The sequence below is a fragment of the Ananas comosus genome, linkage group 4, assembly GCF_001540865.1.
Source record: "Ananas comosus cultivar F153 linkage group 4, ASM154086v1, whole genome shotgun sequence".
Taxonomy (NCBI): domain Eukaryota; kingdom Viridiplantae; phylum Streptophyta; class Magnoliopsida; order Poales; family Bromeliaceae; genus Ananas; species Ananas comosus.
The window spans coordinates 1,649,652-1,670,091 of record NC_033624.1 but is presented as its reverse complement, the minus strand read 5'-3'; the positions used below and the strand labels follow the sequence as shown (position 1 = coordinate 1,670,091).

At 34.8% G+C, this 20,440-nt stretch overlaps 2 protein-coding genes across 4 annotated transcripts; both read right to left on the bottom strand.

Annotated features, from left to right (window-relative positions):
- On the bottom strand, nucleotides 561-7,274 carry LOC109708818 (probable potassium transporter 2). Of its 2 annotated transcripts, XM_020230657.1 has the most exons (11): nucleotides 6,982-7,274; nucleotides 6,332-6,631; nucleotides 5,907-6,150; nucleotides 5,284-5,532; nucleotides 5,079-5,129; nucleotides 4,478-4,738; nucleotides 4,332-4,384; nucleotides 2,974-3,088; nucleotides 2,636-2,890; nucleotides 966-2,117; nucleotides 561-893 (listed from the first exon to the last, which is right to left on the bottom strand). In XM_020230657.1, the coding sequence occupies exons 2-10, from the start codon at nucleotides 6,449-6,451 to the stop codon at nucleotides 1,021-1,023; spliced, it is 2,445 nt and encodes an 814-aa protein (XP_020086246.1). In that variant the 5' UTR covers nucleotides 6,452-6,631; nucleotides 6,982-7,274; the 3' UTR covers nucleotides 561-893; nucleotides 966-1,020. The 2 variants fall into 2 exon arrangements, with proteins under 2 accessions (XP_020086246.1, XP_020086247.1); XM_020230658.1 differs by lacking the exon at nucleotides 6,332-6,631.
- Nucleotides 12,862-20,245, bottom strand: LOC109709047 (sucrose nonfermenting 4-like protein). Of its 2 annotated transcripts, none has more exons than XM_020231101.1 (13): nucleotides 19,566-20,245; nucleotides 19,194-19,281; nucleotides 18,673-18,858; nucleotides 17,870-18,007; nucleotides 17,667-17,726; nucleotides 16,785-16,874; nucleotides 15,555-15,689; nucleotides 14,884-15,028; nucleotides 14,588-14,761; nucleotides 14,150-14,213; nucleotides 13,990-14,059; nucleotides 13,650-13,767; nucleotides 12,862-13,328 (listed from the first exon to the last, which is right to left on the bottom strand). In XM_020231101.1, the coding sequence occupies exons 1-13, from the start codon at nucleotides 19,664-19,666 to the stop codon at nucleotides 13,210-13,212; spliced, it is 1,488 nt and encodes a 495-aa protein (XP_020086690.1). In that variant the 5' UTR covers nucleotides 19,667-20,245; the 3' UTR covers nucleotides 12,862-13,209. The 2 variants fall into 2 exon arrangements, with proteins under 2 accessions (XP_020086690.1, XP_020086691.1); XM_020231102.1 differs by having other exon boundaries at nucleotides 17,870-18,004; nucleotides 19,566-20,244.

The window sequence follows — 20,440 nt, the reverse complement described above, 5'->3', positions numbered from 1 at the left end:
TATATAAATATATTTATTTGAGATTGCAATTGATGTTTTAAGTATAAATCTCTCTCTATGTTTAAAAACCAAAAAAGGAAAAAAATAAAAAATCTCCCTCTAATTTAGTTTCAGATATGCCTACTTTGCTGCATTAAATAGATTCATGTTTTTTTTTTTTTTTTTTTTTTTTGGGTGGGGAGGAGAATTTCAAAGATAATCCTCTAAAAATTTAAAATACCATATAGACCTTTTCAAAATCTTAGAGACCCTAAAATATCATTTATAATCCTTTAAACATATAAATCTATCATTCAGATCCCTTTAAACATACAAATTTATCACAATTTATCACAAAGGCCTATCTAAACTCTATATACCAATAGCCAAAACCCTACTTTTATATTAAGGGCACCAATAATTGGACCACCATGGGGGTAATAAAAGATTAGTCAAATAATAATTGGAACATCATGTGATAAAATTTTTCCCACATTAAGGGGCCTTTTGATGTAAATCCATGTGGAAACCTATGTTTTAATCCAAAGTAAATCTAAAGAGATGCAGCACCACACATTTTGTTGATCATTAATTTACATAGACTAATCAATATGTCTATCAGAAATAATATGAACTACACTGATTAGTCAAATAATTAGAACAGGTGGTATGCTGCCCCAATACTCAAAGCTTATGATCCATATATAAACATGAGAAATACCTCTTCTTGGCTACAAGCATTAAAAAACATGACTCCAATAATGTCGCAAATAAGCACCATGAAGTCAACATAGCAGTTTCATATACAAAGCTCTCTTAAATCGACTTAGCATTAGCATGTTTGCTCCGAATCACCAACCGGGAAGGCATTTACACCCGACCGCATTGAGAAGCACTGATCCATTCTCTTTGCACTGCAGAATACGCGATATAATCGATTAGTAACAAGGATACATTCAGTCATGTATCACAACTTAACAGCTTACCTTGTTCTGTCGCCGTCTGGTATTTTCCCATCAACTCTGGCAGTTGATCACCCAACTACACATAGTAGATCATACCGACTTCAATAAGACTAATATGAGGGATGTTTAAGGCCACTGCAGGACCCCTGCAGTTCTTTCGTAGGAAAGAGTAGGCGACATCGATGACGAACTTCTTCAAGAACGAGGAATTCCTCCTAGCCTTGATATACGAGTGGCCCATGATATACGCAACTCCCGCGTGCTTAGCCTCTACGAGCGCCAAAAGCTCTTCCTTCACTTGCGAGTCCATGTACCCTGCATCTGGAATCTCGAAACGAACCCTGCGGCGGCGGGCCACGCTTGGCGATTCTTGCTCGTACACAGATTGCAAACTCTGCAGGGTTTCCGATTTGCTACTCCTTATGGCGATCGAATTGCTGCCGCCCATATTCTCCTCAGCATCTCTCATGACCAGACTCGCGCCGAGAGAATCATCGGTCGTTATAACAGCCATTCTTCCTTCAGTAGACGTATCGTAGCTCCCCGAGGAGGAATTTTCCTCCGCTTCCATTTGGATGAACTTGGCAATACTCATCACTAACTGGTTCTCAAAATTTTCCTCGTCTCTCTGCACGTCCTTGTAACCGTACCTGACTATGCATCTATACATTCGGTAGGGCCGGGGTCCAATCCGCCCTATGAGGTACCGTTCGTCATGCGGAACATATGGAACAGGCACTGATTTCACACACACAAAAACCAAAACTTGATGAAAGGCAGGGAGGTTAGTGACGAAATGGGAGAAAATAGAAGGAACCCCGGTTACTAATTCGGTGTAGATGAGTCCAATTCCAGGGACGCGCACTATCCCGAGGCTGGGGCCTAGAGTAAGGATCCACTTCATAGAAACCTTGTTTTGAAGGTCAAATTGGTACTTTCTCCGTGTACCATAGTGCCACACATACATGATGAACATGAAGATGAAGGAGAGTACCAGGGGGGCCCACCCTCCTTGGGGAACTTTCATGATCGAGGAAGAAAGATAAAGGCCCTCAATCGACCCGAAAAAAAGGAGGAATAGCAGGGCAAGTATGACATTCTTATGCCATACAAAGATAATGACTAGCGCCATCAACCATGTGGTGACGAACATAACAGTCATGCAAGCGATACCTGAAATTGTAGAACAGGAAAGCAAGCTCAGAAAAAATAAAGAGACACCTCAAGGAGTACACATCCGAGATATAAAAATGGTCAACTGTAAATTTGGCCCCTGAAGCATGACTCGAATTTCAATTTTGTACAGTCGTAACAAATTAGTCCACGAAGTTTGACTTGCTTTCAATTTCATCCTCACAGTTTTAGTTGAAACAATTTAGCTCCAAAAGTTCACCCAATTTCAATTTCATTTTCAGAGTTTCAAATGGTGCTTTTGACTAATGTGGTGCCTTCTTCAGAGAGCAGACTAACAGAAAGACTTAATTGTTATGCAAAATAAACTTCCAGGACTAAATTTTCACAATTAAAACTAGACGAAACTTAATTGAAGTCGGGGTCAACCTTCAGAGACTATGTTTGTAATCAACCCACATAAGAAACACAGGAAGAACTACAGTTAACATACTGTACGAACAACGTGGCAGTTTGTGTATACTACCAACCTATTTATCACAGAGTGAGCACGAACTTACCATAAGCATTTCCAATAAGGGTTGTGTCACGGAAACCAATTGTGACAGCTAAACAAAGAACCATTAGGATCCAATTTATCTCAGGTATATAAATTTGGCCATAGATCCACCTAGAGGTGTGCACAACCTTTACACGAGGGAAGCATCCCAAAGCATGACACTGCTTGACGATTGAGAATGTTGCTGAAATGACAGCTTGGCTTGCGACAATTGCAGCGAGAGTACCCACCACAAAAACAGGCCAAAATACAGGTTCTGCAAAATAAATGACATCGAAAAATTATTACAGCCAAGAATACAACAACTGTTCTTAAGTAACAGAAAAGATTGAGACTTACGAGGGATAGATTCATAAAAGCTCGCTGGCACATCAAAGACATGTTTAGAAAGAAATGCTGCTTGGCCCATATATTGCAGCACCAGACAAGGGTATATGATAGTCACAAATGCAAGCTGCACAAAACAGAAGCTGGAGTAAAATAATGCAAAATATCAAATAAAACAAATGGAAAAGCAAAGATTTGTCGGCCTCGGCAATAAAACAAGTGGAAAGGAAAAGTACTTTATCACATATTAGAAGTTACTTCATAATTCTGCACATGGAAAAGAAACATCAAAACACATAGCAGGACAACTAGAAAAGCCATGCCACGTAAAACTAGGCTAAGATTTAACTAAAGAACATATGAAAGGACTGGATAGAGATGCAAAGGAAAACTTTCTGCAGCCTTTTCAAGCATTACTTTTTTTTCTGACACTACTATGCTGGGAGGAGAAAAACTAAAGATAGTCAGAGTTATGCTTGGTTTGCTTGAACAAGCATTTGACTACAGAACCCATAATTCACTTAAGGTTTAAAGTGCATTTCCTAAAGTGTAAAACATAGTTAGTTTGTCAGTGTCTTTTAATTAAAAGAAAAAAAAAAAGTAGTCTTCTACTTTACAAGGTAACTAATATAAAAATACAGCAAAACTGCAGAAACACTTGCATGTGACATATAGCAATTCAGGAGAATCTTATGATAGGGTTTCTAGAGATTTTTTTTCTTTTTTTCCCTTTGAAATGCTCGTAGGTTCAACATTGAGCTCTCAAAATTTATAGAAATCAAATCTTAATTTTGAGGGTAATTAGTTTTGTCTAAAATGATATCTCAATTTTACTATATGTATAAAAAAAAAAAAAAATCAAAATGTAATATGAAGTTATGGACACATCTTATTAGCTCTACATGCTATAAGCTACATTCATGTAATTTATAGATATAAATTTGGTCAATTGAAAGATTAGTAATAGTAAAGATACCTAAAAGGGTGCCACTCTAATCAATTTCACCAAATTTTCGAACTTTTCTCCAAGAAAGTTTCAAATAATAGTAATTAGTTGCATGCCTAAAATTGCATGCCTAAAAGAGCATATAATTACTTTAAAATATAGAAATTAACTGTGCCAACATTTGCCAAGCAGAAAGGTAAAATAAGACGATTTGGATAACTTGGCCCAATGACAGTGGAAATAATCTGGAACAAAAACACAAAGAATATGGTTTGGGTTCATAAGTGAAATTTATATAAAAATCTTTAATAGATTTTTTATAATGTTAGTCACATCACAGGGCAACTTCTTGTGATACTTTCAAAAGTTCTGTTTATGTTGATATTAGAAAATTCTTACAATGGAACCAACATAGCTCACATACCCTTATAGATGCATCAGTGAAATGGCCAAGATCAGCAAACATAGCTTCCGTACCTGCAGACATTAGAAGTACATAAATAGTGTGTTTCTTATGGATGAAATATGAGAAAATAGAAAGCCTAACACGAGGAGGGTTCTGCCATCCACCTGTAATAGAAAGAAGTATTCCTCCTAGAGAAATCCAACCATCTTTCCCTGTCTTCTTGAAGAACTTAAAAACATAATGCGGAGAAAAAGCGCGACAAATTCTGGGGTTCCAGTAAATGGTGTTGTACAGACCAATCATGCCGATGCATAAGAGCCAAATGATGACAACAGGTGCAAACATGAAGGCAACCTTATGAGTACCTCGGTGCTGTAAGGCAAAAAGTCCAACCAACACAATGCATGCAATGATTACCACTGCACCTGTGTATCAAGCATAAATTTTCAAGACAGTAATAACTTTTATGCAGTCATATGCAATTGACAGAGGGCAATTATAATCATTATTCAAAGCTTCAACTGAAAGTCCAAAACCAAAAGAGATGTAGACCGGTGCAGGTCTAAAAGTAGGCATATGAAGCCAATTCAAAACTGAATCATTTTAATTTCAATTGGAATGTCTGTAAAAAGAAGCTTAGAAATAAAATTTAAGCCAGAAAGGATCAAATAGCTGATAGAGCCAGACTGCATTGGTATGCAGCGCATTTATATTGTCAATGAAAGGTAATAAGAGGCAATGGTACAGAGAGAAGTAAATTCATACCATCATGTAATCCACTGGCACGTACTTGTAACCCAGAAATGGACGACAAGACTGAAACAACAAGCCAAAACAAAGAGAAAAATCTAGTTTATATACAAACATATAATATAGTGATTCTGCATAGAGTAAGCAAGATCATAACCAATTGAACCATGTAAGTACATACAAAAAGGAACAGATTGAAGAAAGAAATAACGACTCTTACCTGAGATAGCTGGTGTGAGAACACCATCACCGATTACCATGCAGGCACCAAATAGAACTATAAGAAGCAGGCAAGTTCTCAGCCTCTTATGCTTTTCCAAAAACCTTTTCAATGGAGAAGAAATAACATGGCGAGTCGTGTTTCCATTCCCATAATATGTAGAGAGTTCCTCATCAGCTGCCTGCTGGTTAGGAAGCAAACTCAATTTTGCATGCCTGCAAAGAAGGGAGTATAGAGCAAATGTTCCTCCTGCACAAATTTCCAACATTTTGGGTAGCTGCTTAAATGGAATAACATTAAAAAAATTAAAAATATACGCAGCATTGCAAACAAACTGAGAAAGTATCAAGAAGCTCGGGCTTAACTTGTTAACAGCTTGAGTTAAATAAACTTCTTTTTTCCTCATCAAACAAATGAATTTCATGTTTATTCCAAAAGGTTCATCTGACAAACCACCCAAGATTAATTGCTCAGGTTAGTATAAACTTTCTGAGCTTAAGTACACAGTCAGAGCTTATGTGGGATCTTAGAAACATTAGGTGCCAAGACAAGCCTAAGCACTCTGTTTAAGTCAACTTCATTTATCCGTTACTCAAGAAAAAAAACAAAAATCAATGACCAACCTTCACCATTATCATCAGCGATCAAGACTATCATAACATACTTCAGAAGTGGAATTAGAGTGATGGTCCAAAATATCAGGGAAAACACTCCAAATATTGTCTGTTCATCTCGGTAATTCTTTAGCCCGCCAGAAAACGCACTTTTATACACGTAAAGCGGAGATGTACTTAAGTCACCATATACTACACCAAAGCTCTGATATGATAAGAGAAGTAAGTTTCTGACATAGCTCTTCCATTGAAGCTGCAAGAACAAAGGAAAATAGGCAATCAGTGATCTAGTTCTACTGCATGTGTCAAGAATACGGGTGGAATATGGAAGTTATTTTCGGCAAGTAGTTGAAAACCAAACAGCATGGAATTTACTCTAAACACAGACAACTGGTGTAGAATTGATGTAGATACAAGAACATATATATACATACATTATGTGTTGGCATGTCAGCGTATAACCTACAATTCTGCACAGCAAACTCTGATATATCAAAATACAAAATATATTTCCAAACAAAATTAGAAGCCCAAGATTTGGCACTCTGCATCATTTCTTCGGAAGAATGTTATCTAATTTCTGATCCAAAGCTTCCTTCCACAATATAAACAAGGTCTGTTCTTTTTCGGCCAAGAGTCTTTTCCGACTACGTAAACCGCTCGTTCCCATCATTTCTTGAAACTTATCTTCGACTCCTATTTCATACCAATCCTTTCTTTTTCCCCAGATTATCCTAAAATGAAATATAAGTCAAAGCCTTTACACGTCCAAAACCTCAATCATTAAAGGTGCTTAATCCTCAGAAAAACACATTTAACGAACAAGAGGACCTACGTAACGAATCATCAACATGCTATCCCTCACCAATCGCTCATTTCAAATCAATTGATCACAATTCTATAATCATCATCTAACGATATCAACAAGATAACGACAACCAACCGTATTATAATTATACTTAAAAAAACGAGGCTCACATGATTAAAAAAGAGGAGAAACCCTAAATATCCCCAATCTCCAAATCCCTAAATCCCAAATCCCCGATCGAAAAAACCCTGATCTTTGGGGTCGAGATCGTCTCACCTGCTGAGCCGCCGAGTTCGTCCCCATCTCCTGATCCATTGCGGCGGCGACACCACCCAATTCCTCCTCCCTCTCTACCCCCTCCCTCGCCCCCTCTCTCTCTTCGAGAGCTACGTTGTAGTGATCAGTGGAAGCAGTGGTTGTGATCGAGAGGGTGAATAGAGATCTCCATGGCGAATCCTCGCGGAGAATCGAAGGAGAAGAGAGAGAGAGAGAGAGAGAGAGAGAGAGGATCGATAAAAGGAGAGGAGAGAGAATTTAGAAACCCGCGGATTTTTTTTCTTTTTTTTTTTTTTTCCCACCCGTTGGGTTGGGGTTAAAAACAGAGATAGGGTCGTAGGGATCGACCCCTCGGAGAGACATTTTAACGTGGACGTGGTCCGCCACGTCATCCGTGAACCGTTGAGGTTCTCGTTTCAATTTTTTTACAAAAATAAATAAATAAAATTTCGTAATTAGAATCCACCGTAAAGGAAAATTAACTACGTGGAAATTCCACTCACGTGTAGTTGCACAACTAGGAAAAATTTAATCAAATTAATAAAAAATAAAAATATTTCGGTTGATCGAAATGCAATTATTATTCAATCGGTATATTTTAGCATTTTAAAATTTAGAAAAAACTTCAAATAGTACCCATGTAGCTTCGTACTTTTTTATTTTAATACTCTATGATTTAAAATGTATCACTTTCGTATTCTGTAATTTTATTTTTCTCTTTTTGTTATTTCTTTTATTAATTTTGTCATTAAATCAGTAACAAAGTTAAAACTAAACGGTACTAAAATGAATATTTGATAAATTATAAGTTAGGATATATGAAATTTTTTATACATGATTTAACAAAAAGTTAACGAAGAGGCTGACGAAAAGAGAAAAATAAATTATATATTATTAAATTGATATATTTTAAATTATAAGATACTAAAATGAAAATATGTGAAATCACAGAAATAATATTTGAAGCTTACTCTAAAATTTATATATGACAAAAAGTGCAGTGGAGATTGATGCAAGATGAGTAAAATGGTGTGGTGCTTGAGCGGTCCACGGCTGGCGCAGTGAACAGGGTTCAAAGAAAATAATTTGGCTGTCCGGTCACCACCTGTGATTAATCCCTTTTATTTAGAGTAAATTTTTGCATCAATAATTATTTATCAAAGATTAAAACATATAAACCTGTATAAACTATGGACCATTTTTAATCAACTAACTCATCTCTCAAAATTTTAATTTTACTATCAAACTTTTCAATTTATTTTATTAGAGTAAGTCAATAGTACTTTAATTTAAATATATTATTTATTTTTATGAGTTTATTTAGTAAATTAGTATGCTTCATGTAATTTTCACAATTATAAATTTATCAAAGTAAGAAATTAACTTAAATCAACCAAATTGAATGATTGTATAATAAAATTTAAATTCTGAAGAGTCAAATTCAAAGTAATTTATAGTTTATGTATGTTTTGTATATTTTTATCAAAAAAATAATAATAAGATTTAAATTTCTACATGTAAGTTCTGTATGTTTTTATTTAATTATTTTTTATATATGAAAGGTCGTAAGTTAATAAACATAATACATACTTAAGAAGCAATTATTATAACTAATGAAGGTTAAAAAGCTTTTATTCAGTACATGAGAAATATATTTTTTTTCTAAAAAAAAATACATTTTAACACCTAGATTATTTATATAATATAGATCACATCTAATATTTTTAAACTCCATTTTTAAATTTTTATTATTTATTTAATATAAAAAAAACCGTTATGTGGTGGACCAAGCCCTAGAAATAATTTTTTTTCAACAATTTCTTTAACAATTAAACCATTTCCTTGAATCAAATGTAAACTTACATTGAAAAAGGGAATTTTTGATTTGGGATAGGAGGATAAATTTTTTTTTATCCTTTATAACCAAAGATAAAAGTCAACTTTATAGTTTTAAATATTTACATTTATTATAAAGATAATATTAATAATTACAAAAGTAACTGCAATAAAAAAGGAAGAAAGAGTACAAAAAATAACTACAATTAAAGTTTTTGATCAATTTTTATTTCTTGCAAGATTAGTATTCTACTAATGGCATTAAAAAAATGTACCAAATTCTTAAATTAGTTAATTAATTAATAGCTTATATATTAGTTTCAAATTATTTTATTTCAAAATCAAAAATCAATAATTTATAAATTCTCTAGGAACAAAAAAAATATTGTGAAATTCCCACTTAATTCTAGTTTCCCCTCTTATATATATATATATATATATATATATAGAGAGAGAGAGAGAGAGAGAGAGAGTTGAGCTAGAATGCAATCTGTAACAAACAGACTCCATTGCCACTTATCTATTTTCGATGATCCAATCTTCAAGTCAACGATCGGCATCGTTGAATATAATATATACCACTTGAAATATCTAAAAATCAAAATTTAAATCTTTTCGATATCATTGACCTAATGATCAAATATTTTCAAATTTTATAATTTTAACTGTCGATATGAGACATTTCTTGTTTAGTGGCGTAAAAATATCCAAATCAGTTTAATTTTGGTTAGAAAATTTTTTAAACTCTTTAAAATAATAATTATACTCTTGGTCTTGATTATAGAATTTCAATCATCACTTTTTAAAAGATATTTTTTCAGTCGTTCATTTTCGTATCCACTTAATGGACAAGAGAGAAATATCGAAAAAACATAAAATTTGATGTTTCACGTGGTATAAATCATATTTAGCTATGTCGATCGTCGATTTGGATACTCCATTATCGAAAATAAATTGATGCCAACATAGCCCGTTTATTACCAATAGCATTCCAGCTCAACTTAATATATATATATATATATATTCAAAAAGAAAAAAAGTGAGAAATAAATAATAGGCGGTGACGGGATCCCAAGGACTAATTTCAAGAAATAAATATATTTCGGGGGTTAACTGCGAAAACGGCCGTTCCGTTTGTGCGGACGTTAGCGTCACCGTTAGCGGTACGTCATGGGAGTGAGAGAGTCGTGCGAGGTAGGTCCACTAAAATGGACGGCTGAGATTGACCTGATCGTGGCAATTACCCCGCGTGGGAACCGTGTGATTTTTTGTGCGCGTGTGGGCGCCCACATCACCAATAATGCTTTTTAAAATATACCCAATAACGTACCTACCTCAAAATGCTCCAATTACATGACATCACTATATGCACCACTGCGTGCACCAGGTGTATGGATACAACTCATGCACCACACCCAATATATGGTAATCATAAATATGTTATAGATCCTTTAAAAAATATCATAAAGTATATGAAGCGAACTAAATTTTGGCTTTTAAGATTTTTTTTTTATTTTTTTTTTTTTTTGTGATATCTCTAAGAATTTTTAATGATAGGAATTTATTATTATTTTTTTTAAAGTAGTGTGGTGCACGGTGCACCTGATGCGCCTAACTATTATGTGAACCGTGGAGCCTTTTGGGATGTGGGCCCCACGTTTGAGCCTATTGGGATGTGGGCCCCGCGGTTTTTTGTTGGGCTTCGAGGGAGACGCAAGGGTGGGGCCCGCGACCACGCCATATATCCTTAAAAAACTTATATGATAAAGATTTTACATATTAAAAAATAAGATTAATTTTGTATACGTCCTACTAACATAATGAATTATAAATATATTCCTATAAAATTTAATTTTTATATGCTATTTTTTCAAAAGTCCTAATATTTTCAAATATGCTTATCTGATCTGTTATCGTTAAAGCATTGTCCATTTTATAAGTGAAATGATTTTTTTGTTATCACAAATATATCCCTCCAAAAGTCCCAACTTGATTGAAGAGGGATAAAAAGGTCAATTCACCTCATTAACTAACTATAGTTAAGTATTTAACCTATGATTACCTAAATTTTTCTAACGGGTTCTAACGATAGGGACATATTTGAAAACATCAGGACTTTTGTAGGGACAACATATGAAAGTTGAACTTTGTATCGATATATTTGCAATTCACTATATTTGCAGGAACATGTATGAAATTAATCAAAAAATTATATAAAAAATATATATAAATTTTGGAGATTTATAGTCATTTCTTTGTCTTTGATAATAAAATTTTATAATTTTCAATATTTTTGATAATATAATTATTAAATTAGATTTTAATTTTATGATATTAATTTTTAAAAACTAGGTGTGGTATATCGTAGCAGTTAAAAGATGAAGTTAAAAAAATTAAAAACCACTTCCATTGAAACTTAATCATTGGATTTAAAGCTTTTGGCGGTAGTAATCGCCTTACTAAACACTTAGCAGCTACTTTTTAAAATTGTTTTGAAGATTATTATGTTCATTAATGGTTAATTTAGTTTGCTTAATACCAACATAGGGAAAATAAAATAAAATTTAAAAATAAAGAACTTTTGCTATTTATAGTCAGGGGAAAAGATATGGCGTATTCAATGAAATATATATTGGCATAACATTAAAATATTAAAGTTAGGCCCCATGGTTTAGTGCTATGCTACATCTTTTAGGTCTTATTGGGGTAGTCAATTTAACTCTATGAATAATAATATCAATTAGTGAGTTAGGCATAATTAGGTAAGGAAATATAAATATATAAATAACTTAGCTGGGCTAAAATATTATTGATAGTAAAGGTTTAGTATTTACCACTTAAACACTATGAATCTAAGGGCTAAATAATTAAAAGCAAGTATTATTATTTTACTGTTATTAATAGTATTTAAGTGGTAAATACTAAACCTTTACTATCAATAATATTTTAGCCCAGCTAAGTTATTTATATATTTANAGTAAAGGTTTAGTATTTACCACTTAAACACTATGAATCTAAGGGCTAAATAATTAAAAGCAAGTATTATTATTTTACTGTTATTAATAGTATTTCAGTTGGATTCAGGTATAAAAAACAATTTGTGTGACCTAATCGGATGTAAACATATAAATAGAAAATGGTACGGAGGTTTATGGCCGTTGACTAAAAGGGGTTTATGTCGAAAAACACACTATCTCCGTCCCATTATTGAGCTAAATAATAGAGAGTGGAAACCAAACTAGTTAGTATAATCATGATGATCAAAGAACCCCGACATCGACATCGCAACCTACTAACCACCCATTCAATATTCGTACCATAAATCGCATAATTCTTTCGCATCCCGTATATGATGTCTAATCACCGCTCCAACTTTTTCGTGCAAATTCAAACTCTGTAATCTTTAACTTTATCGAATCTGCTAAATTTTAATATGAGACATATTTGTTACCTTTTTACAGGCCTGTTTGGTTTTACTGGAGCTTTTTTTTTTTTTTTTTTGCAAAAAAAGAAATGGAGGGTGACGTAGACAAAAATCTCTTAACTTAATAAATTTAGGTGTTACATGTTACAACATATCTTCATTGTCCCAAGCTGAGATTGAGTTATGACTATGAGAAAATTTAAATAACACATGTTGTGTTATTTAACACCCATAATTGATCTCAGAAGAAAGGGAAATAGAACAAAAAAATAAAGCATGCGAGACCAAATCAATGTGTTTTTCCTGCAACGTAAGATGCTCAGCTCCACTCAAGAAATATCATCACTATTGATTTTTAAAGGAGTTAATCATGTCGATGCTCAACTCCACTCAATAAAAGTCATCACTAATTTCAAAGGGTTTAATCATGTCAGAGGCTTATAATGTTACACAAACATCACATCAAATATTTATTTCTCTACTGACCATCACCAACGCAGATGATAAATCGAATCTTTTGCTGCTTATGCTAAGAATGATCGGTTCCTTTCATAAATGTTGCTAGAGTGCGCATGAATAGTATTTTTACCTCTAAGATGATTCCATGCACTGAATATGAGTTAAGCAACAATGGATGATCTCACTCTAATATAGTGATTCTAACCCTCCTTTTATCAGAGAGTACCATTTAGTAGCATTGTGAAATTGCCAATTTCTTAAATACACGAGAATTTGGGACCACTATTAAAAAAATTTAAGTGAAAAAAGAAAAAGAATATCCATCCCTCCCATATACAGAGGCCTCTCACGTAGCCTTTACAGTAAAACATTGCTTGGCCCTCCACTAATGAGGCCTCTCCCCCTTTTTCTTTTGCGGTAAAAGAAAAAAGAAAGGAGAACTGAAAAAGGAGAAAAAAGAAGGAAAAAAAAAGAAGTGATGATGCAAAACAAATAATTCAATTCGTGGCCTAAGCATTGGTTGGGGATGCTTGAGCCGATCCAAGCAAGAATCTGAAAACATCGCTGAGTGAAATAATCCCCTCGACGCGCTTGCTCCCGGCTTCCACGACGATTACGCGGCGGACACCTGATTCAAGAAACGGGTGAATCTCAAGCCAGGCTTTGTAAAAATAGGTACATTTGTATCCTCGAAAAATCATCAATCCACATGTATACCCCTGTGAAATCCGAGTTTTCATATGCAACACTTGAAAGTGCTTGCTTCCACAATAGGGAAATAATCCAACTCATGCAAAGGGAATTGGTTTTGTATTAGGTAAAGGTTAGGAAAGATACGCAAGGATTTAAGTTCATGAAGGGTAAATATGAAAATTCACACTTTGTATGGATATATATTGCCAAGTAATGTGCAAGCTTTGGCTGAAACATTTTAGAGATAATATATTACCAGGAGTCGCCAGTCTCTCCATTACTTTGCGCAGTGGATCAGTTCGAAGACACATTTGACATCGTTGCCCATTGAAGAACCCGTAAGGAGAATTTGCATCTTGTCCAAGTTGCAAAGCCTGAATTTTGTGAGGAGACAAAAATTAGAAATTTACTCTACTTATGCGGATAAACAAGCTTTATCAGATTCAAATACCGAAAAATGTCTACTCAAACTACCTTGATGTCAAAATTACATCTTGTCACACTCTTGCTTCTAAAGTTTATCAAAATATAGGTAGAGAACGACAAAACAGGTGGCAGAAAAACAGTAAATAGCTAAAATCACTAGAGATGTTAACCTGCTGAATAGCCATTTGGTCAATGTGAAAATGCGCATAAGCTCTGTCTTTGGCCAAAGCAGTGATGTCGCTGTACCCAGAATAACAACAAAATCAGAAAAAAAAAGAAGCAATAGCAATTCACCAATCGCACAATGATTTGAGATACAAAATAACTTACCTTCTGGAATACGTATCCAGCAAAGAGTCATTTTCATCAACTATGGGTATTGAACTAACCCGAGCTGTGAAGACCGATTAAAACAGCAACATAAGTCAGACGTAATTAAAGACGATGGCTATTCCAAAGAGACAAGATGGAATTTGATAATACTCTGGAAAAAATAGTTAAAAACATCTTTACTTCTCTCTTCTTCCTTTGAGCAAGCAACTTTGGCTAGATAAGTTAGTAGGCTTTTCTGATTTTTATGGCAAAAATTGATCTGCGGTGTGAATGCTCCACTACAATATCCGCTTACAGATAATCAACTATGAGATGTAAATTGCCAAAAGCTAGAGAAACAAAGACAAAACGATAGCATACCGCCAAACAGTGATAACAACAACATACTGTCCAAGATATAATTGCAATTAATAATATAGCGCACATAGAATCTACCTTGTACTAACAGAGACAAGGCAGAGCGTAGTGATGCATTTGGTTTCAACATTGCCAATGGCCTTCTGCTTGACTCTCCAATTTGTGGGACCCATGTACCCAAACGAATGTTACATATTGGTTGTTGAAGAATAGGCAATGAATTATAAGAGTGTCTAAAGTACCGGCAAATACCTGAAAAGTTTTAAACCGCAACTAAGAATTCGTGCTCAAAACAAAGGTATACGCCACAAAAAAAAAATTTCCCAGGTTAAGTGTGACTGATAATACTCAACATAATGAAGGTCAAAACTTACGTTTCAGTATTCCTGATAAGGTTGCAAGATGCAGTAACTGAGGAAAGGACCCATCAGGTGATGATGAATGAATGATTGGAAGTGTGGCGACCTCATTTTGCAGAATCTTCAACGCCACTTCTTTCAGTGTATCATATGGACCAGCCTGCATGGCCAAAGATGGCACTTTAGATAGAATGGGATATACGTATAGACACCCCTTGGGCTTTCATCCCTTTGCAAACAGATTGCAAACTCAGCTTTAAAAATCTGTCTCTTTACTTCATTTAATATTGCAGTCAACCGTTCTGTCTGAGCAACATTGAGACACCAATGATTACAACATTTTGGAATGCCAATAAATAGGGAGGCACAAATGAGGAGCAAACTTAATTTTCCAAGTAATCCAAAAATGGAAAAAAGAGAGAAAGCAAAGACAGCTTCTTACAAAGCACTAAGAGTTCCACATATGGCAGGTAAAGAAACAAAACAGAACTTAAATTTCTAGGTACCAACATTAAATCAAACGGAATTTTGAATTGTCCGCAACATCCAAATATATCTCCCAATAATTTGTAGGATCCTTGCACATAGAATTCCACATAGGCACACGAAAGGCAATAGACTAATAAAAGATCTGAGTATGAAGAAAGTAACTACAATAGCGAAAATAGTAAGAGCAAAGATCTCACGTGAATCAGATTCCTGCTGGATGCCTGTGTGTGTGGATTCATTTGCCTAAGAAGATGCTGTTTTGCCTCTTTCCAAGCAGATATCGTATGGGTCTCAAGCTCTTCCTCTGTCAGATTTGAGCCATGATTACCAAGCTGCAATTAAATAAAAATTGCAAAAACTCAGAGTGAAAATAAAAAAGGAAAAAAAATAAAAAAAAACAAGCAAACAATGAAGAAGATGAGAAGATGGTGGAAGAAGATGAAGGCAGGTCAATCATTAAATCACCCACACCTTATTTCACATATATAAGATAGTCCCCATATGTACAATAAACTAAGGCACAACTCGAAGTTTCAAAAGCCACCACGAAATGACAAGTTCATTATGCAAATCAATCAATAAAAAATCAAACCTCCAAAAATGGTTCTTAAAGTCGAAGCAAATGGTTCATTATGGAAATCAATCAATAAAAAATCAAAACTCCAGAAATCGTTCTTAAAGTTAAAGCAAAGCAAAAAAAAGGCAACGGAAATGCCAACCGGAAATATTATAAAGTCATTCGCAGGATATGGTAATCTACCTTAAAGGTTGCAGTTTAGGTTCTGGCCCATGTAAATCTACAAATCGAGAAGAATCCTTGAATGTTCTATAGATAAAGATAAAGACTAGAAGAAAGAGAAAGCTTCTTGAGGAATATATAAGATGGACAAATTACATCATCTCACATAGTAATTGCACAACAAGCAAATAGATATGCAGATAGTTTGTAGAGGACAACTGACGCAAAGTACATGAATACAATGGAATATAGCTATAAAGCAGATTGATTTTTCCAATCAAAATTTCCTATTTCCAGCACTTAAATACTCGTATCACTATAGGCTGGAAAAACTGAACCACTTTCAAATCTTTGCAGCAGCCAACAAAGTGGCAATGAGTGGAAATTTTCTTGTCAAACCATTGAATTCAACAGAAAAAACATATTAAAGAGCCAGGCAGCATACTTGGTCATGCTTGCAACATTAAGAACATAAGAAATTGTGCAAGAAATATGTAGCAACAGATAATATAATCACCAAAAGGAGGATTGATATTAGCCCACTAGTTTTGGGTCCACAAATAAAGACTTGCACATGCAAAGAACCAACCATGCACAATTTGCTCGTATTAGATGTTTAAGAACCTAAATAAAAGAATATGCTGGACAAAAACAGAAAACATTAGGATTAAATTACAAAGGACTATACCTCTTCCAAAATGAGTATAAAATCCAGAGGACTGAGCACTCCAACAAATTGGCCCATTCTTGAGTCCCATAAAGGAGCAACAGGGATTCCCTGTAAATATTTCTCTCTTTAGAAACGAAGCATATTTATGCACTTAAAATAGTAGTGACCCTGACAAATTGATCTCTACTGTGCAAATAAGAACTAGTTATGGTAAGTTGGTAGCTTAAAACACTAAAACAATAGTTCAGGCCTCCTCCCTTTATTTCCTCCTTTCCTGTTTTGTTTTTTTTCCCCCATATTTTTCATGTCTACTGAATCACCAAAAACTTTATATTCTCCAATCTGCAGGAGACACTTACAACAGTGCTTGAATTTAAAGTATATTTCCTTAGGACCATCCATCTCTCAAGTTGTACTTATGAGGGAATATCCTTTCACCAACAAATGGCATTGCAACAGAAAGAGATAGCAAAATCAACAAATATCAAAAGGACAAGTTTATCCGAATAAAGTTCCAAACCGAACAAAAAGCACTTGGAAATTAAAATATTAGGAGATCCACAATTAACTAGGCTATCAAAAGAACTGAGAGATCACAAGAATCACCAAGTCGGTATTATTTCATTTTCTTTTGAATCGTGTTGAATGAATATCATGTTGCAGTATCACATTAAGACTCTTGGTTTGAACCATTAATATAGTACCATCTAGATTCAACTAGGATATCGTCATTAAAAGCAATACTATAAACTGTCACGTTAAGCAATACTATAAACAGTCACGTTTGCAAATAACACTTCGCCAATGGAAGTCACATGTAATTCGGATTATTCTGACCAGTGCGTAAAGCTAAAGTTATGGTACTCCAAATTAAATTCAATCACAATGATTTTTGAGTACCTGCTCATACAAAATATGAAATGCTTGCTTTACAGGCAAATTGACATCGAGAGCAATCACCTGGACAGGACAAAATACAGTCAGAACCAAAAACTGAGGGGTAAATAACAGAAAGCAAAGACTAAGCAGCCTTAAGATAAAGTGTATATACAAGACACTAAACATACACAGTGGCTGCTTTAAAAAAAAACAAATCAATGCACCTTCCCAGAATCCGGAAGCAACTCATAAGCAGTATGCTCTGACAAGAATGTTGAAATTCGTTGAAAGAAGAATGCTGCCTCAGCCTCTGGAATGCTAAGATGTGTCTCATGTAGTGGACCATCTAATATTTTGACCTGCTTTTATCAAACAAAAAAAAAGGACCAAATATCCTACATTGCTCAGAAGTCAGAATCCCTAGAAAGACAACGTCCAAAATATTGGTACTATGGTAAAAAGTTAACAACAGAATGCACCACAACAAAAGAACAAGAAGAGGATGTTGGAAGATAAGGGTATATGTCCATGCAGTGAATGTGAGTGGGAAAGATAGAAGTGGGTGTGCATTTCTATGTGTTATTGCACAACTCAAGTAACTCAAAAATTATTACAATCCGGTCCATTGAATTCCAACTCCTCCATTATAGATAAAGTGATCGCTCATGTATGTTGCCACATCCTCGTCAAACAACACAGAACCGTTAGATTATTAAGCATATGAGCATACACAACTTGCTCTACAAAAATAAGCACAAAATATAAAATTTGTCCCATATAGCATATTATTAAAGTATCCTCTACTCATTCTAGTAAATATGTTTTTTCTTTTGTTAGACAGAACAAAGTTAGTGCATTGAAATCCCTCTCAAAATTTCTGACTAATTAAAGGTATGCAGGATTACAATCCAAACCATAAATACATTTCGGACGAGCATAATAAATCATTTGCAAATATAGGCCTCTATATATATGAATAGAGGACATTAACATATGCATGATCTCTAAAACAAGAGTGCAAACCTACCACTCGTTGAAAATTTTCACTATCTACATCCATATTCATTCTGTTTCCAGGGGACTCGGGGTTTGAAATTGCAGGTAAATGATCAGCGCTCTGGGTAAGAAGCAAAGTGTTCACAACCCCATAACTTCCTGTCACATGAGGCTGCCGCTCATCATGCCTCCAGTCTCCATCAACAAAGTACTTGTACTGCACAAGGCTTCAAAATAATGAGTTAAAAAGGGAAAGAGACAGACGGAACAATAATACTTCCACAGCCAGATTATACGTATAATAAAGGAAGCAGTCATTTTAGTATGTGTGCAACTGACATTAAGTATGTGTGCAACTGATATTTAATACTTATACATTCCGTTGAAGAAATAATTAAATTATCCAAGTAAGAAACCAGTGAAGCACCTAAAGGATTCATAGAGCATGTAAAGTTCATTGCATCAATCTTTTCAAATTTTAGATTATAATAATATTGATAAACGAAGAGTATAACAAAGCCAGTATTGTTAAGAAGCAAACCATAATCTAACCTGGTGAATGCCGGGTGTCAAGCTACAGATAACCTGAAATACAGTAGGGCAACCCTCTACCGGGGACATTGGTATGTGTTCACTCCACCTAAAGGTATATAGGTATGTAGTAATATCAGTAAAATAGGTATCCATATTGGACCGACAAAACTAGACAATCAACAGAATTACATTAGACAGTATTGCACCCAAACATTTGACATTTGAAAAAGAAAAGTTGAAAAGAAAAAACTTTTTTTTTTCACTTCCTTGGATAAAGATACCAGATTAAGCATATAGCTCAACTTCATTTGACACGTTTTGCAAATTTACCGACAAAACCGACAACATGCAATAGACAGAGAGTGGAAACAGCAAACAATCAGATCTAACCTAGTGAAGGAGCCAGTGAGAAAGACCCTTCTCCCCCCATAAGGCCACACAAACCGTGTTGGAATCAGTACCATGCCACTTGTATCGTGAGAAAGATCCATCCCAGATGTGTAAATGTCCACTAGAATTAAATGCCAAAAAAATGGCCCGCAAACACTTTCCCTCTTCTTCCGATTAGCTCATATGATCAAAACCACTACTCTTCACCAAGAACAACCATCTCCTACCAAATGCCCCTTCCCAACACAACCTCTAGCCCCAAAGCAAAAGTAAAAAAAACCCTAATTAGCGCTATTAGCTGCCTCCTGCGACGGGATCCTCCACAGAATCGCAGAGGACCCCTCATAAATCACGCATTCCAACCAAAACAATCCGTAGAAGTTGACAACAACATGGAATCACAAACAAATCCCAGCAAAATGCGACCTTTTTTTAGCAACAAGAACACTAAGTTCCGAACAAAATTAGGGAGAAAAAGAAACCCTAATTCCACAAATCCAGCATTTCCAGAATCTCATCAAATAAATAGCAAATCCTAGCGCTCAGACGAAACCCTAGAACAGCACCAGGCGAATCAAAACCCTAATTTTTCTGTAGCATGAGGAGAGAGAGGGGGAAGGGGAAAGGCAACTGAGAGGAGAGAGAAAGTGCGAGAGAAAACATGAAATAAAATAAAATAAAAATAAATGCTCGAAATGGGGAGGATAATATTTCCGTATCCGTTAATTTTTGGGTGGTTTATTTTATTTATTTTATTATTTTTAAGTAATATTTTTTTATCGGGGAATAAATCGGGAAAGAGCGGAGGAGCACGTTGGAGATTATAAGAACGGCTCCTTCCCCGCGGCGCTGACGTGGGACAAATTTTAGAATGC